Source organism: Pithys albifrons, chromosome 1 (assembly GCF_047495875.1).
Source record: "Pithys albifrons albifrons isolate INPA30051 chromosome 1, PitAlb_v1, whole genome shotgun sequence".
Taxonomy (NCBI): Eukaryota; Metazoa; Chordata; class Aves; order Passeriformes; family Thamnophilidae; genus Pithys; species Pithys albifrons.
This window is the reverse complement of record NC_092458.1, coordinates 96,779,879-96,798,806: the sequence shown is the minus strand read 5'-3', so window position 1 is coordinate 96,798,806 and position 18,928 is coordinate 96,779,879. Positions and strand designations below refer to the sequence as shown.

Below are 18,928 nucleotides of genomic sequence, written 5' to 3'. Positions count from 1 at the left end.
CTGGCAAGATTGCATCTAGGATTGAGATTTATTTCTTTTTCCTTGCTTTTGTACAAATTTGAACACTTTAGGTGTCTTACAACCTCTGTGCTGAAACCTGTCTTCTAATTCATGTGTCTGATGTGAAGAGGTATTAGTTTCAAATAAACAGGTATTCATCTGGGTTTAAATAGTGGTTAGGGTTTGCCTGGGAAATGTAACATACTCTCAAGCAGAACTATTAGGATAATCTGCTTAAGCATGTCACACAGGCATTTCATCTCTGCCTGATCAGCCCTTAGAATTTCTTTTAACAGGAATTAGCAAGGCACATAAGAACACAAGCCTCTTGTTTTGTGTTGCTTAACATCACCTGCCTTGATCTTTTGAGGAATAGATTAAAAGTAAAATCTCCAAAGAATTCAGAGGCAGTTTCTTGACTTTCTAAATGGTGACAATGGACATTTAGATATTTTATTAGTCCACTACTTTAAAAATCATCCTTTATTTACAGTGAAGGACTGTTCCTTATTCTTCAAAGCAATAGCATATCAGGCATGTTTCACTGAGGTTTTTGAAGCATTTGCTATTCAAGTCAGCAAAGACTCTAGTGAAGTGCTGTCAATATTTGTTTTGTTTTCTGGCTGTAATACCATTGCAGTGACTGAAGAAATCAAGAAGCAGAGCATAAAAAAAGGAGTGACAGCTCAAATTAGTGTCTTTATTAAGATTCATTTGTTAGTGTTACTTATCATTAACTATGGAAATGCTTCAGGACCTCTCAAGAATAGGCTTAATTGTGTTTTTATTAAATCATCATGGAGTCATACTTTCCAGATTTTAACTAAGCATGGTGTTTAATATTTTATGTGGCTATGAATAGAAGGTCTCGTAAAATCAAGGTCTTCGAAATCTTTATCAAAAAACTTTTGCTTGATTTTCTTGAAATGATTCTTTTGAAGGAACACTTGTAGCAAAGCTGGGTGTATAGGACAGTCCTTTTTACTATTTAGGTCTTAACCAAAAGTGCATATTTTTCAGCTGAACCTAAAACAGTCCGGGTGTCTCTGACACACAGACTTGAACTTTATTAGAAATACACAACTACCTGGCTGCATCTGTTTAACTATTTGACTTTTCTTTTTAGCCGTGGGGCTCAATCTTAAGGAATTGGAACTTCTTAGCTGTGACGCATCCTGGATATATGGCATTCCTGACATATGATGAAGTGAAAGCAAGGCTGCAAAAATACAGCACTAAGCCTGGGAGGTGAGAGGTTTTGCTGCTTATTGCTTTCCAAATAAACTTGTTCTCTCAGAACCTACATAATTATTCTGGGTTCATCCTTCTATATGGCCTGTTATTTAACACTCACTGCAGTATTGAAGGAGTGAATTTTTGGCGTTCTGTTTTGTTTTATTTGTAATTGAGTGAATCAGAGAAGTGGTAGACTTCTCTTTTACTCTTGTGATTTTATTTATATAAAAACGCATTCTTGCAAACAGTTTAGTACTAAAACTGAACTCCACATTTAAGAAATGCTGACCTTTTAGATTTTAAGACAGAGGAATTTTATAAACATTATCTGTTTGTCGGCCATAATTCTTCTGCAGTGCTATGAAGCAAAAAATACCGTATTAGCACACTAAGGTCTAAGTACAAATAAACAGAAAGAAGTTGAAAATACATTGCTTTTCCTTTCTTCTCCTGAATTAGGCATAACAAGCAGTACATTCTTGAAAAGTATATTTGAAAATATAAGTTGCTTTTCAAAGTTTACATTGAAGTTTTCCTTAATAGTAAAAATCAACTTATCATCTTTCATGATAGCACATTCAAGTTATGAATTTAATCAGTGCTTATGTGTTCCTTTTTTGTTCATATTTTTTTCTTTGCCAGTAATCATCCTCTATCATAAACTCTTCATGTAGAAAAGATAAAAGATCATGATGTGTAGAGTTTTTAAATAATTTGTGTGGGCCACTGTACATAGGGCATTATTCAAACGGAACTTTCACCATTTATGCTACTGTTGTCTTGGTTATTTTTCTTCACTCAGAGTTGAGAAACAAACATTCATTAATGGACTTAATCCTTTATTACTTACTTTTTATTTTGCTAGTTTTATCTTATAGTTAGGAATATTTTCCCTAACATCTACTTCTCTAAGTTTGCTGCAGAATCATATGTAGACATGTTTCAAGTGCATTGTTTTGAAACTTGTTGGAGACATCTAGCAACAGTTACACCCATGTTCTGTACTTACTTTCTTTTGATTTTAAGAAAAATTATACTGCATCTTGTTAAGTTACCCAAGTGATCAAGTGCATATGTACAAAAATCCTGTGATTCTGGTGGAGTAACACTGATTTTTAGCTTAGTACACATGGACACTACTACAGAAGTCAGATAACATAGGTTGATTCTGAGGGTGATTGTTATACTTAGTATTTTATCTGTTATTGATCCCAATTCTGTAATAGAGAAATTATCCAAAGTTGATTTATATTCATTGTAAATAGAGATTTGGCTTTAAGATAGCTTTCTATTGCATGTAAGAAAATTACTTTCTGAATTGCTTAGGTGAAATGCTGGTGTGTGTAAAGAGGAGATGTGAAGTGAAATTGCTTCTTTATTCTGATTGAAGCAACCTGGAAATTACAAGATTCTGTTAAAATGAGTAGTTACTACTTCAGTGTGATGTGGGCCCTATTGAAGGTTGCAAGAGCTTTGCCAAACTTCAGGGAGGCTTAGATTTCTCATATTAGTTTGGAAGGAAATAAAATATTGATGTGTGATTAAGAAAAGCTGCTCTGTAATACCTTAATTGTGTTTGTAATATTTCACTGTGGAATGCTTTTCAGAGTGACGTTTTTGCATATGAGATGGTGTCTGACCTGAAAGGGGCTAGTTTTTATTATGAAACATTATACATGCACAATACTGTTGCCTATAATCTTCCTTTTCTTCTGACTGTGCTCTCTGTCTACATTATGTATACTCCCAGCTATCACCTGTAACACACAGAAGTATTTAAATCCAATTTTGTTGATAATATCTGGTATTTTCCAAAGTAGAAGTGATTTCTTCTGTGGTGTTCACCTCTACAGGTTCACACAAAATTAACTTTGCTGGTAGTGAAGGTTTTATCATTCGTCTTTACCATTTCTGTTGCATCTAAAGATGCTTTATATTTCCCATGCCATTCATTAAGGTTGTTGGCCTTCTTATGCACAAAAGTTGTATGTTGTAGCTATGGAGATTTAATAATATAATACACTTTTCTTGAAGAGTTTTATGAGCATGTCTAAATATGACTGTTCACAGTGAATGTGCAACTTTCACTTTGAAAACTGAAAAGCAAGATGGTGAAAAGTTGGGGGTTAGGGAACTGCTGTTACTTTATTTCTGCCCATGAGAAACAGGCAATGTAAAAGATGCAGGTTTATTTAAGGTTATAGAAAGAACACATGGCAGAATTGGGTATTTGACCCAAATCTTCAGATATCTAATTCAGTATCCTAACCAGAGGCCATCCTTGCTCTCTCAGCTTGTTGTGCTGAACTTTTGGTTTACACTGACTTTTTATTCATCCTGTTTTCCTCTAGCTACATTTTCAGACTGAGTTGCACTCGCCTGGGACAGTGGGCCATTGGGTATGTGACTGGTGATGGGAACATACTGCAGACCATACCTCACAATAAGCCTCTGTTTCAAGCTTTGATTGACGGCAGCCGGGAAGGATTGTAAGTAAAAACTTCTATAGTCACTGTGAGTGTGAAACCCCGATTTCCTTGTTCTTCTAATGCTGATATGGGTAGTTAATGATCTTTAAAACAGAGAATATGGATATTGTGGTTAGCATTTGTTTGGAGTTTAAGGACCATCCTTTTGGTTCATTTGAAAAACACTTGTTTCTAGTTAATTCCATTAACCAAATTTAATTAACGTTAACCAAAGTCATATAGCAAGTAAATTCTATAAGAAAATGATGCTGTTGCATTGATCCCTCCTTCCTCCCACCTCCCTCCCCCAAGAGTCCCAAATGCACTTAAGCTTCTTGAGCAGCTACTATTGCCAGTTACTCTTGTGTCTAACTCTTCACAATGATTTGTAAGCTATGTAATTGCTTTTTTATATATTGTGGAACCAGGACATTATCCATGTTCTAACAGTTTACTGTAAATATTTATAATTACTAAAGAATATAAATTTATAGGAAGAAGTAGTACATTTTTACTGGGTCAGCTGTGGACAAATCTTTGATGTCAGAATCTTTAATACATGTTTTGGTATATCCAAAATTATATATCTATACCTAGATATACATATATATATATATATATATATATATATATATATATATATATATATGTATAATGTGAAAAAAAAAGCAATTGATGAATCCTCAAAAAAAAGATTGAGAAATCATTTGCAGTCTTGGAGTTTTTCTCAGTCCTGCACAGTCTAGTATACTTTTTCCAGGTATTATGGTTTCATACCTATAATAAAAAACACACTTACATTGGTAGTGTTTCTCCCTGACAAAAACTGAGCAAGCAAAAACTAGGGCTGAGAATATTGCAGACTGTAGTTTTTGTACCTTCTGTAAATACAACTTTCTTGTTGAGTGACTTAACATGTGACTTTCAAGAAACTGTTTCCAAGTTACAGGTAACATAATTCTGAATATAGAACAACCTGCGGTCTCTGAAGTATCATTTAACCTATTAATTTCCCAAATGATGGAAATGGCCCCATCAGTTCTTGTGTAAAGACCAGTCTTCATCATGGATTCTCAGTACAGATTCTTGTCATAATATACACATCATGGCATATATAATATTATATATATCATAATACACATAGATACACACAAATGTGTGTGACCTTTTATTCTGCTGCTTTACTAGAACTAGTCTGTAGCATTCATGAACATGATGCCTTCAGTAGAGAAATCACTAGGAACATATGCAAAAATAAGCTCACAGTGAAACAAAGATCTTAAATAATATTCTGCTAATCAAAACTCAGATGCATTCTGGTGGTAGCTATGCATTTTATGTCCAGATTTTTCCTTAGCTTTTGTAAGGGTTCTTGGGCATGTGTCAAAACATATATGTAGCAATTCAGCTGTTCCCAAAAGATGAAAAAGATGGCTGAGGAAAGATGATTCATTTTAGTTAATGTCTACTGGAACTTATTCTATCCCTATTAAATGTTATGGATATGATTTAGCTAATAAAGCTAAAGAAATGTGCCTATTTATAACAGTCTTCTTGTGATGCAGCTATCTGTTCCCAGATGGAAGGAGTTATAATCCTGATTTGACAGGATTATGTGAACCCACACCACATGATCACATAAAAGTCACACAGGTATGTTGCAGAGTTTGTCAGTTACTTTGTAATCTTCACTTCCTTTAGTATCTCATCTAGAAGTGATAATAAGCATGCATTAAAATTTCAATAATAAATTTGTAAGAGTGAAAACTTGTTGATAGCAGAGTTTAGATGAAGAGCAGGATAATAATCCTTTAAACTGTCGAGCTGATGGTGATACGGACGGCTGTCTTGCAAAGTTTTGTTTATTGTAAGCCTCTTCCAAGTAAGAAGTGTTTTAACAGTTATGAAAGGTTTTTCTGATATTTATGTAACAGCTTTTTATGCAGCTTCTTTCATCTACCCTAATAGCAGATGGGAATACAGAAAGAAATAGAGGATCAAATAATATTTTTGAAGCCTGAATAGGAATTGTACAGTTTGTTGACAGGTCCAGGAGGAAGAGTATAGTTCATCCATAGCAAAGATACCAGTTCCAGGGTGTCTCTCCTTTCTTCTGTGTCTATTAAAACAGAGATCAGGGAAGAGCAACCGAAATAATTGAATGCCTGAATGGAGTCATTTTACAAAGAATTGCTGGGAAAATTAGAATATGTAGTCGTCTTTATAGTCTTGTTAAGTGATGATGTGATTAATGTGCAGATGTGCAATAGTCAAATAGTAGGAAGCAGCCACCACAAGACAAATGCTTGATTAAAAATGGTGCTGAAATTAACACTAGAAGGTGAAGGCATACTGTGTAGAGCTTTTTTCCTGACAAAAATGTCTGGAAGACATCAGACTAGATGCAGTCCATATTTTTTCAGGTGGTGGTCTGTTTCTTCAGAGCAACCTTGATGACCTGCTGAATCTTAGGGACTTTTGAGTGTCTTAATGTGCATTCTACCTCTAGAAATATTTTAGGAAAGAAATATTCTTTACCATCTATTATTATCAGGAATATCATTATGAAAATATGTTTTGTAAGCCAGAGAATTCCTAAAAACAATTGCCTGAAGAAAATCTGGGTGCTTCCACTTCTCAGATTTCCCTCTTTTCTCTTCAGTCTTAAAATAATAAAGAGTAATGCAGAGTTATCAGGTATCTGTGTTGCAGAGAGCAGTGTTCTAGCCCCACATCTTCACGTTTTCTCAAGGAAAGGAGAAGCAGCACATTTTCTGTGATTACCTGGTTCTTCGCAAGCCAATCACGTTTTATTTTGAATGCATTGAATTAATCCAGTTGTTTCTGAACTTGTAGTTTTGAAGACATCATTAACTAATTCTGATGGTACTTCAACAGAGTATGAATTATGTGAACGTTGCCTTAAAAAATACATAACTGAAGCAGTTTAGAGCTGTCACTAGAGCTGCTTAAACTGTGAAAAGAGGACATGAAAGTGTCTTCAGGGACAGATTGATAAAGATGGGCTAGAGCTCTATCATAAGCATCCTTAGTACATACTGACTGCAGCTGCAGATATGAGCCGTCTTTTATTTTCTCTTTTTCTTAGTCTCATCTCCTCTCCCTTTACTTCGCAATAGATGTATATTTTCCTGTTACTCAGATCCTACTTATTTTAATCTTTCAAAATTTGATTTTTCAAGACTATGCATTTAATTGCCTGTTCCCCAATAACACCTAATTCTAGGAAACTGTTCTGGATTAAAGTTCTATCTGTTATTTATTACTCCTGAAGGTGTTCTTTTGCCTTCCAATCAGTCTTATAAGGATAGAAAGTACTGAATAATCTGTGCATGACTATTACCATGGTATCCTGGGGTGTATTCTTTCAGTACTTCCTTCACAAGGGTTGTGTACTTAACCATGGTACCGTGTTAAGTTCTTGTAGTCAGAAAGACCTCTTGGGTGTCAGTTTTCAATCCAGTATTTTCTTAGTCCTAAAATCATACCTAGAAAAGGAAATCCCAATTTTGTTTCCATTCATCACTTAATTTCTCAGTTAAAACCATTTGTTCATCATCGTCTCCTCTTAAGTGTAACCAAGGAAAAGCAGGATGTGTGCCTTGCATGGCAGTTACATGTGAGAAGTCTATACAAACCCTAATAGGCGCAGATCTTTTAAACATTTTGCGCCATGAATTATAGTATCTCATAGATCTGAAGGAGCAAAAATGTAACCTCAGTGTGGCTTTTGAACATTTCAATAGCAAGAGTTTCTTTGACTAATAAGAAAGCAATTTGGGGAACACTGGGTTGGGCACTTGGAGCAATCCTTGTCATTATTAATGATTAAGTATATTTTTTGTGAACAAATCACATGAAAGAAGTAACCACTTTCTTCTGTTACAGGAACAGTATGAACTGTACTGTGAAATGGGCTCCACTTTTCAGCTGTGTAAAATCTGTGCAGAGAATGACAAGGATGTGAAGATAGAGCCTTGTGGACACCTTATGTGCACTTCTTGTCTTACAGCGTGGCAGGTACTGTCGTAGTTCAGTTAGTGGAGAAGAGGATGGGTATCTCTCTTGCATTTCTGTTTACAGTGTGGATATGTGTTTACTCTTCCAGGTACAAGGATGTATACACTTAAAATTATAAACCTTTTCATTCTGCAGACCAGAAATCTGTGAAAAACAAAGCTCCAGGAGTGTTTATAATCTGGACTTGTAGTCTTGCCAAGGTTATTTGCTTACTTCTGCTGATTGGAAACTGTTTCCTAAATGCAGTACCTATTCAGACAGTGCAAGCTGGGCTTGTGGTCCCAATTCAGTCACCCAGGTTGCTTCATAATGTATTCAGAAGGCACAAAGAGGAGAGGCAGCAGCTGGGAATGGATAACTAACTAGACTGCATTTTATAAGGAGAAGGGATGTCTTCAGCGAGGGAAGGATTCAGTCAGTAGTAAAAGTCATGGAATGGCCTGTGAAAAAATAAGCTTAGGATCCCTATGTTTCATGTTAATAACAATCAAAGCACCAAACCACCTTGCTTTAGATGGTTGTTGGACTAAGACGCTGAACAGAGGGGAAACTCCATTCTCTCAATGTCATTTATCCAAAAAACATGGAGACGTCCTGGTGACACAGTGTGTTTTGTCCATCTTGTTCATGAATATACCAGTCTGTGGGAAATGGGAGGACTGGTAGCTTTAGTTCAATGCAGCTGACAAGCATCTGACCTAAACAGTAATACCAAAAGGTCTTTCCTCTTTACAGGTTTGACTTTCCCCTAATAGGTGCTCCTCAAACCGCGTCAATTGTACCTCTCCTCCCTGCCCCTTCCTTATGTCATATCTGTATTTTCTAGAGAATAGTAAGGGTCATCAAATTCACAGAGAGGACTCTGTTTCACAGTTAAGCACCAGTCTTTGCTTACAAATGTAATGAGAAGAGTAAATAGAATCCTTGACTCTAGTCCATTTTTGACCTGGTTTTAAATGAGTTTGTCTCAGTTAATGTGTTTTCATTCTTGTGTATGAAATATGTCTTCAAGTACTATAGTTTTTCTTTTCTATTTAAGAAAATTTTCTACTTAATTAACGAAGCGTCACTGGCAAACCAACACAATATATCAGAAGTATCATTTCAGTTTTTCTTCCATTAGCAATAAAGCTGGCTGAATAAGAAGCACTCTCAGTTTTCAGTTTTGTGTTCTTTGTGATACTTGAATGTGATGCTCCAAACCACAAATCTTTCAAATTGCCTGTAGATCAGAAATTCTGAGGAAGTTCCATTTGAGGCATACCCAAATAAGAATATTTATTTCACAACTAAACCACTGCTGAGATGGAACAATGTTTCTCATTTCAGGAGCACCCTTTCTGTCTTCTTTAAAGTTTCATTCTGAATGACAGACATAGAGATCTGACTATGTTAATTATTGGCTTAAAAATTCTGAGGTCTATAGATCTTGGGTCTTTTTGGCTCAGCTGAAAGAGCAGAAGGACTGAAATCTTTGGATTGATGGGTGTCTCATGGCACAATAGAAGCATGTTCTCCAGTTCTGGAGACTTGAGAAGTTATGGTCCTCATACTTTGGCTGATGACAAGGGGTTCGGGAAGAGGACAACAGAGCATTTTAGGTTCAGAGAACTGTCATGTTTGAAAGCATCAGGCATTGCTACCAGCTGTAATTGGTCAGGTACATTTCAGATTTCATTACAAATTTAACTTTTGTATAATTAGTGAGGCAATGAAGAAATATTACACTGTAACAGCATCAACTGTTCTGAGCTTCTGGTGGGCTAATGTTTAATTGGCAGCATAACGGCTCATTAGACATGCCTCAAGAGATTCTATACAGATGTTTTCACTAAGCCAAAAAAAATTGAGTATGCAACATCAGATCCGCATAGAATACTGAGGATGATTGTTCACCTTTATGTGGATCAGTCTCTCAAATAAGATTTGGTTTACCAGTTTCCTTTTTGTATTATGCAACATAAGTAATATCTCAATTTATTCCATAGAAATCTATTCTTGTCTGAAAACTGCATGTCTGGTCTTGATTCTAAAAGCATGTGGACATACATGCTGCACTGTATGGCTCACAATGTTATAAATAGCCTTTCTGTGGGCATGGACAACTGTGCACGTTCATAGAGACGTCTGGAATCTCAGTTTTATTTTCTCACTTGTGTTCATACTGTTGAATACAAGTCTTCTCTGTTGTGATTTGTTACCAGTACTTTTGAAAAGAAAGGACAGAAACTGCTAGTTGGAACTATTTTCCAACACAGATACAAGAAACCCTTGAAAGCTAAAAGCTCTGTTCCTCACTGATGAGGCTGCTTTTAGAAAATGAAGCTTTAAGGAAATGTACAGAGTAAGGGAGGACTTCTGTTCACGTGACAGGGGTTACTTCAAGGGCACCTTATAATTTGGAGATGCTCTTTGAGTTAGCAATATTGACTAACTAAGTGTAATTAGTGTGCTTAAAACAGAGTTCTTATACAAACTGAAAATCCAGTAGTAGTCATGCAAATAGACAAGACTGTCAGGTAATATCATTTGTACTTATCTGGCCTTGGAATAGAGTTTTTCCACAAACTGCAAAATCATTTGCCAAGTTTACTAAGGCAGGCAAGTGTCAAGATAAAAATAGTGCTAGACAAAAATTAAAGCTGTTTTTGCATCTGAGAAATGAAAAACCTGTGCTTGCTTGATTATATTTCAGCATAGGTAAGTTGTTTAGAATTAATTTTGGTGTGCCTATCTTTTTATTTGTACTTTCTACCTGACTCCAAATATGACACAATGTGATTTCTGATTTCACTTTGAATGATCTTGATTTCTCAAAGCTTCAGGGCTCTTCTGGGCATAGGTTGGATTTATGTTTTGTCTTTTGAGGCAAGGTGGTGTTTGGTAGGGGTTTTTTGTTGGTTTGGTTTCGGTTTTGTTGTTTAGTTTTTTTATACAATTCTACACTGTACCTCTTGATGGAAATATTTCTTTATAAATGCATGAAAGACTTCTCTGATATTGTTTTCATCAGTAACCAGAAATCTTTAAAGGCTTTTTGGTTACTTCTGATGAGGAAAAATACATTTTTGAAATAAGTAAAAGAAACTGAAGATGGCTGCTTGAAAATCATTGAATGCACTCCACTTAGAAATTAAAATAAAGTAGTTCTTGTTTCTGATAACATGTGAAAATAGTTCCTTGTTTATGTAATTTATGGAAAACATAGTTAAGTCCTGCTTTGTTAAATATGTCAAAAAATGTTTGTAGCTTTATGTATTCTGAATGCTGGTAATGTTGCAGCCAGGATGAACTGTATATGTTTTTCAGAGAATAAGAGCTGCATGCCATAAAGCTTGTCTTCATTCTTTAACTCCAAATGAAAAATAAATACTTTATGTTTAATATAAAAGATATATAATAAAATGCATTATTTCTGTCTACACACCTTGCCTTCTTTCTCTTGAAGAAATAGCAAAATGGTAAGCCCGAAAGACCAGGTGTTACATCCTGACCTGTTTTGGTGCTCTTTAGAGATAGTTGTTGCATTTTGATTGGTTTCTTTAAAGTGAAGCTCGAAGTGGAGAGAGAAAGCTTTAAAAGTGCAGTCATTTTAAGATTTACCGTAGTTGAATATTTGTTAATCTGTTTTCTGCTTAATCCAGACATCTTTACAAGCTTTTAGAGTCTGGTTAAGGATGTTTCTTTGTAGAAAGACGTTAAGTCCTACTTTTAATTTTTTTTTATATATTCTTTAAAATTTGTCTGCTTTTTTGTCTTTCTGTAGGAATCTGATGGTCAAGGCTGTCCTTTCTGCCGCTGTGAAATCAAAGGAACTGAACCAATTATTGTGGATCCCTTTGATCCAAGGGATGAAAACTCCAGGTGCTGCAGTATTATTGATAGCTTTAGTATGCCCATGTTGGACTTGGATGATGATGATGATAGAGAAGAGTCTTTAATGATGAATCGTTTGGCTTCAGTCCGAAAGGTAGGTTTTCAAACACTGTACAACAGCTAAAGTTAGATGTTTGTAAATGAAGCTGCATGTAACTTTAAACAGTGAGAGGTTGCATTTCATCCTTTGGGCTTCAGCAACTCACTGAACAGTTCTTGTGTTGGAAAAACCCAAAATGTATCAATTTTACAACATTAACCACTGAAGTAGAGTAGAAGAAAAAAAGTATTCCAATTCTCTGTTAACTTTGCTTATAATGGATAAAGCATGAGTCTGCACCAGTGGAAATTCTTAACCAAACTATACTATATGGACAACTCCCTGAGCTTTTATTTGTAAGGAACAAGAAAATTCATGTATACACATATTACTGGTTTTCTGCACATATGTGCATGCACATGTATAGAATGTTTTAGGATTAAACTTGAGTATCTGAACAGGCTATAAATATTATTTTGTAAAGATGACTTGATACCCAATTCATATTGCACACGGGTAGCATTTAATCATGTTTCATGTGGGCTGTCTGTGATGTTTTTTCCCTGTATTTTTAGTATTAGGTACTTTTAGTGGGAAAAGTGCTTTTGACATAATTCATATTGATTTTGTGCTTTGGATGTTTTTAGTCCTGAAAGTGCTCTATGTTAAATTTTGGGATCTTTCTTTGATCACAGAAGATTTTGCTACTAATAAATAAGCACTATCTTTAAAAAAGTTTATTTTATGGTGATTGTTCTCACTACTATATTTTAGCCTGCCATAGATATTGTCATAGGCCGTGCAACACTGATTTTGACAGTGCATTTTCTAGATGTTACCTTTTACTAAGGTCAGCTAGACAGAACAATTGCCTTGGAACTAATTCTGTAATGTCTCAGTCTTCCATTTCCTTATCATTTTATTTGTTAAAAAACCCCACTCGTGCTTCATCCTCATATCTGAGAGTATCTGTCAGTTAATATACACACTTCTGATGTCCTTCCTAACCTCTTAAGACTTCTGAATCGTTCTTGTGTTGTGTACCTAATACAACATGGTCTAGCCTTGGGAACAGTTTATCCTTTGTGCCTGGACTTAAATTGCAGTCTGCAGCCTGACCTCTGTGAGATAGCCTTGAATTGATGGGCTTTTATGACACTATCACTTCTATGATAAGGCAAAAATGCATTATGCCTTTATCAAAAGAAGGGACAATAGACATTACTATAAAAAGTCTTTGGTTTCCACCAAGTGCTTGAGTGCTTTGGTGCCTTATTATTTTTGTTTCATTAATTTCACTGTTCAGTGAAAGAAACCTACTAATTATCCCTGAAGTTTAGGAGCAGGGCTTTTCACTTTGTTAGACTCTTGAAGTCCTTACTTTGAATTGTTTAATTATTGGGTAATTTGGTGATTTTTCAGCTGCTGTTTTTATCTTAAAGCTGTTACTAGTGCTTGTGCAGTGATTCTCTTAACCATTCTTCCACTGGTGTAGAATATGGCATTTTTATATATTCTTCATCAACCTTGTCTTTTTTTGAATCACTGTTTATTTTTCCTGCTCAACAGTGGTTTTTTGGCACCTGATAAAAGAATTTTTTTTTCTCTCTGATATTACATAAAACTTTACTCTTTTTGAAATTTTCTTTTGTTTATTGTTAATGCTGGTAATATGAACGTGATACTGCATAGTGACTGTGCTGTAGTAACTTAATTTGTTCAATTAATGGAAGTCAGATGACAAAGACAACAATCTGGTTATTGCAGCCATCTGCTAATACTGTAGTTACCTGTGATCTCGGTGAACAAATTTTTCATTTCTTGCTTTGTTGCAAGGACTTTATGCTTTCTCAACATAAAACTGTTAATCCTTGAAAATCAAATGGGCTGTATTTGTCTCATATCATCTGACTAGACTATGTGGTATTCTGAGAAAAATTTGGCTAGTAGTGAGCTGGGATGTTAACCTTGCTAGAAGAGAAGAGTTTCAGGGACACAAAGTTCTTCACAGTGTGTTGTGGAAATAGTCACATCAATCAGATATCAGAAAAATACCATTTATACAGTTTATCACTATTATCGCAGAAGTATACTTAAAAGCTGTAAGAGGTTTCTGAATTAAGTCACTGAAGGACCTCAGACTTGAAATTGCTTCAAGGAAAAGGATAATCATGAAGCTCCTTACTCATTCTTTAATGGAATGAGTAAATGGATACACATGAAGAAAAATGAATCATTCCTGCTAGGTGTTGTGTATGAGTCAGCAGTAGCAGCAGTTCAGCTGTAAGAGAGGCTTTAGAGAAATCCACTGCAATTAGTCTGTTTATCTGCCTCATCAAGCAGCTTATTTTTTTTGAATTTCCAAGTTGTTTTCACATATTTTTTATGAAAGAAAGCTGACGAGTGGTATCAAAAGCCTCTGTTAATGGTTTCATTGCTGAGAAATTTCAAGCCCCATGGTATCAGATGAGCTAATGCATTTGTTGCCTGAAATGTTCCTTTTCTCACCTCTATACCATTTGTTTTAGAAAAGCACAATATTATGAGATGCACATTTTAAAAAAAGTACAGATTACAGGCTCAAGTAAATATTAAAAATTGCTTTTTTTAATTATTATTTTTAAAGTGGACATTTGCGTCTCTACTGTAGCATATGTTAATTGCTCCATAATGTTTAATGTTTCATTGTGCCAATGAATGCAGACTCCTTTGTCACTTTACCTTGTGCAAGACATAATTTGATATACTTCTTAAAAAAATAAAAAGGAAATAAGGAAAATGGATAGTACAGGGACTCTTCCTAAGAGCAAATAATTTTGAATTCATAAGTACCAAGGCAATTGTTTGATCCAAATAATATCCCATAAGAACAGAGGAGAGCCCTAGGAGTGTGGGGAAACTATAAGGTTTTCAACAGTTTAAAGTGAATTAATATTCTCTAGAAATACTTTTTTCTAAAACTAAATGAAGTTAACTTGTCTGGAAGTTACAGAAACCTCTGAAATTAATTTCCTACCTATCTGAACACATGAAAAACTGAGTTTGGTTCATGCTGTAACTTTAAAATAATTCTAGAAAGTTGTCAAAACTGAAAGACACAGTTTGTAATAATTAGGCTTTTTCCAGTGAGTGAGTTAGGTCAAAGTAAATCACAACAAAAGACCTCAATTCTCAAAAATATGGGAGGAAACTGTTTAAACTCCTCCCCCTCATTTCCATATTATTAGGTTGATTTCTGGTAGTGGAAAAAGGAATATATTACATCATAATAATGTTTTTAATTTATCATATAGCATACAGGTATATGTAAAATACTTCAAATATGTATCCAGGTATTCTACAGGCATCACTTTCATCAGCAAATTCTTAACTCACTTCCTTCTTAATGGTACACCTGGTTCGTAGGAATTTATTATAATCACATCACTCAATGAGAGAGTCCTTAACTGCTTTGTTACTAGTATTTGAAAGAGGTGTAAATGCTGGAAGGCATTTACAGTGTGCCTGCCATAGCCAGGATATATTTTACTGATTCCTTTGGCAGTGTGGTACTGACTCTCACAGGCTTAACTCCCTCTCCCTCCTCCACGTGCATTTTCTTGGGTCAGCAAAGGAAAGATCAAATAGGGAATAAACTTGTCTTTGTAAAAAGATCTTTACAGCCATCAGTGTTAAGTGATGTAACTTTATATCCTCATATAAATTTTAAGTCCAGATAATACTAATCTGTCTAGGTCACAGTTTATCTTAACTAGAAACAACATATATGTGATTTACTTTTAGCTGATTATAAATAAAGAAACTTCAAAGAACTACTTGGAAATGGAAGTCTGTTTCTGGTGTAGATCTGCTTGGACCTTCTTAGGTGTTTCATGCAATTTTTGAGTTTGATCCAGCAGTCAGGAAAATCTTCCTTAGTGAGTCACTTGTTAAGATTTGTGTTGAGTATGCTTTTCATATCTGCCTATCTGGCATAAAAGTATTTGAGTATTTGAAGCTAACCCCCTTGATTCAATAGCCTGACTGTTAATATTTCCATCAGAAAAACCTTGACTAGAAATTTTAATCAGTTTTGGAAGCAGGCATTTTCTTGAATTCACATCTGCTATGGGCAAACTGATACCGGTATATCCAGTAATAAATACATCTGATGAAATAATACAAGTGTGCTCCGTTCTGCAGTACAATTGCAAAGTAAGTCACAGCTGCTTTTCCCTTGGCAGCAGTCACGCCAACCAGATGAAGTCGATGTTGTTACAAAGGAGTCTGTGTTCTTTTCCTTAATTACATCTTTATTGCACAGGTCTGTGTGTTGCAGCAGAGCCCCTTTGTACACTGAAGGTCTGTCTTCTGTCACTGCCAGTTCATTTGAGTTAGTTTGTGTCTTAATCACTTGCTTGTTGTATCTTTTTGTCACTGTACTCTCATTGCACATTTATTTCCAGCAAATACAAAATACACAGAAATCTCCAGTAGGTGACAGAAATATTTTAAATTTCTTTGTCCTTAGAGAGTCTGCCAAAAAGGGTAGGTATTGTGTACATCTGTTAATGAATCCCCTCCTCTAGTCTTGGTAAAAGCTTTGGTTGCCTTTAAACTAGAACACCCTGATATCCACATGACATGCAATCATCTCGTTGGCCTAGCTGTCAACACACATCAAATTGATGCAGCTGGTCAGGTTAGATGGGAGTGGACTGTAAAGTATGGGACTTTCATAAATGAGAATATGATGGAAATCTGATATTGAATGCTAAAGAAAACCCTTTTTTTTTTTGCTGTGGAATATTTTGGGTTTTTTTTATTTTTAGTATCAATGGATCTAAATAAGGAAGATAATTTGGGAAATAAATTAATTTTCTGTCTGCTGAAGTCATTCCATTGAATATATTGTATTGCATGGTGCTAGGCCTTCAGGAACCCTTGGTGGAGTTATAACTAAACTTTGGAAACTAATGCTATTACATGATGCAATGTTTATTATGCTCTTTAACTGATAGATGCTTTCTGATAAGGAAAATGAATTGCCATTCATTTTATAGTAATTTTATAATTGTGGTTGCTCAGGCATGCTTGCAAGATACATATCTAACTCAGTTATTCAACTTTCCATAATGATCAGAGGCTAAGCACTTCGGTCACTGCTGTGTTTGTCTTTATGGTCTTCAAGTCAAGGACAGGGGCATTCACCTCTGAAAAGAAACGAAGACAATTTAAAGACTATATTCAAATCATTTAATATGAACATTACAACTAATTCTTCACTGAAGAGAGAAACTGTGAAACTTCTCGTAGCCATGAAGAGTACAAATCTTGAATAACTTGATCTCTTGCAGTTGAATGTTTAGTTGGGACACTGAGCTTACACGTGTAGATGAAGTGGGATGACCCTAAATAGGAACAAAAAAATCATCCTGACAATGGAATTGCACCTTAACCTTCTGGCTCTTCAACACCTCCTCACCCCCTCTCTTGCATTTTCTTGCGCTGTCAACAGTAATACTGTGGTGCCACCTGTTTTTGAAGGAATGTGGTGGCAGTCCGAGTTGTATAAACCAGGATATTAAACTAAGCTGTAGTTCAGAGCATTGATTATGGAGCCAGTACAATAGATCTTCCTGAATCTGCATTTGAACTTATGAAGTTTCCAGTTTCTTTAATATAGTCACTGTATGCAAAGAAAGATAATGTTGTAAGATGGGTGTGTTTTTGTGAGCAATTTTTTGTTTGCCTTAAGAAGGTGGCAGATCATTACCCTCTGTAGGTGGGCTATGGCACAGAACAGTGGGAGGCCTCAGTGCACAAGTGGCCCAAGGCTGATGATTGGTGTGAATGTCTTCTAGCTGCTCATGTCTGCTATCAGGGAGAGCACAAACATCCAGATTCACTTACAGTGCACTGAAACTCATACAGTGAGCTCAGAGAAACATCCCTAACTGATTTATGGAAAGGCCTGAATGGTGTATGTTAAAATGGAGCCAAATGAGGGTCAGGAAGTAGTTGCAAAAGTGAGTGGGACCAATATTGATGGTTGAAATCTCTGGTTCATGGATTTGAAAAAGCAAGTCAAGAAAAAAAAATCATAATTTGTCACTCGAAGGGGATGTTAATCATGTATATTATTAGTTTCGTATTTGCTAAAACTCTAAACTACATTGTTCTGAAATTATTTTTGTAATTCTTTCCTTATTTATTTGCTGATTTAACTTCTTTGCCTACTGACTTGCTGATGATTTTGGATAGTATGTTTTCAGAAGACATATGTTCTATTTTATATGCAAGTATGATGTGAAAATGGGCTGTAGTTAACAGACAATATCATAGATGTCCAGCTTTTAAAAGTAATTTACAGAATTTTAGATTGAGTACTCTCTGTTAATAAAGAGGTAATCAAGGGTGCCAGTACTACAGCTGAATTTATGTTTCTGTTTTTTTCCTCATGTTTGACAAGGATTGTTTGTTTGTTATACAAATCACTATTAGTAAGTATCTGACACATATGAAATGTTTTAGTTGTGGAATGGAAATATTATATTTGATCATCGGGTAAATAGTAATTTTTTTTTCTGTCTTGAAGTGCAATGAGAGGCAGAATTCACCAGTGACATCCCCAGGATCCTCCCCTCTTGCACAAAGAAGAAAACCACTTCCAGACCCCCTGCAAATACCACATCTTAGTCTTCCACCTGTACCTCCTCGTCTGGATCTGATTCAGAAGGGAGTAGCACGGTCACCATGTGCCAGCCCAACTGGGTCACCAAAGGTGAATCTTATTGAAACATTATTTCTTGATATAACAATATTGAGAAATAGTATTTATTTTTTAGGTGAACTTGCTACTTGTTTTGGAAGATGGACTGTTTCAAAATTTTCCATGTGTATTTTCTTTTCCAGGAGTTTGCTCTGTCCAAAAGAACCTTAATTCCCTCTACGTTAGAGAAATTTTAGATTAGTCTCTTGTCTCTTTCCATAGTACCTTATGTAGTTAAATGTTTACAGCTGCATATGTTGGTCAAATGTGACTTTCTTTTGTCTGATGATTATATTGTACTCGATTATGGTCAGAATTTTAAAGACATTGTAGTAATGGATCAGTTCTGTAATAAACTCCGATTAATGAAAATAAATAGAAACTGAAGTTTCCTGAAAATAGATTTAAAGATCATTAAAACTATATGTTTTCCTCTCATGATGATTTATGATCAATTTCCACAGTGTCCTTAGAAGAAAAATATGTGCAGACCCAATGCTTTCAGAAGCTTAAATG

The 18,928-nt window shown here is 35.3% G+C and overlaps 1 protein-coding gene across 3 annotated transcripts in view; it reads left to right on the top strand.

The window, feature by feature from the left end:
* The window catches only part of CBLB (Cbl proto-oncogene B), a 130,379-nt gene that overhangs the window by 80,592 nt on the left and 30,859 nt on the right, over positions 1–18,928 (top strand). For all 3 annotated transcript variants that reach the window (XM_071561647.1, XM_071561638.1, XM_071561657.1), the window contains exons 6-11: positions 1,127–1,248; positions 3,588–3,725; positions 5,270–5,357; positions 7,614–7,745; positions 11,512–11,715; positions 18,239–18,424. In XM_071561647.1, the coding sequence (XP_071417748.1) occupies positions 1,127–1,248; positions 3,588–3,725; positions 5,270–5,357; positions 7,614–7,745; positions 11,512–11,715; positions 18,239–18,424 (870 nt within the window). The remainder of the gene's footprint in view (positions 1–1,126; positions 1,249–3,587; positions 3,726–5,269; positions 5,358–7,613; positions 7,746–11,511; positions 11,716–18,238; positions 18,425–18,928) is intronic.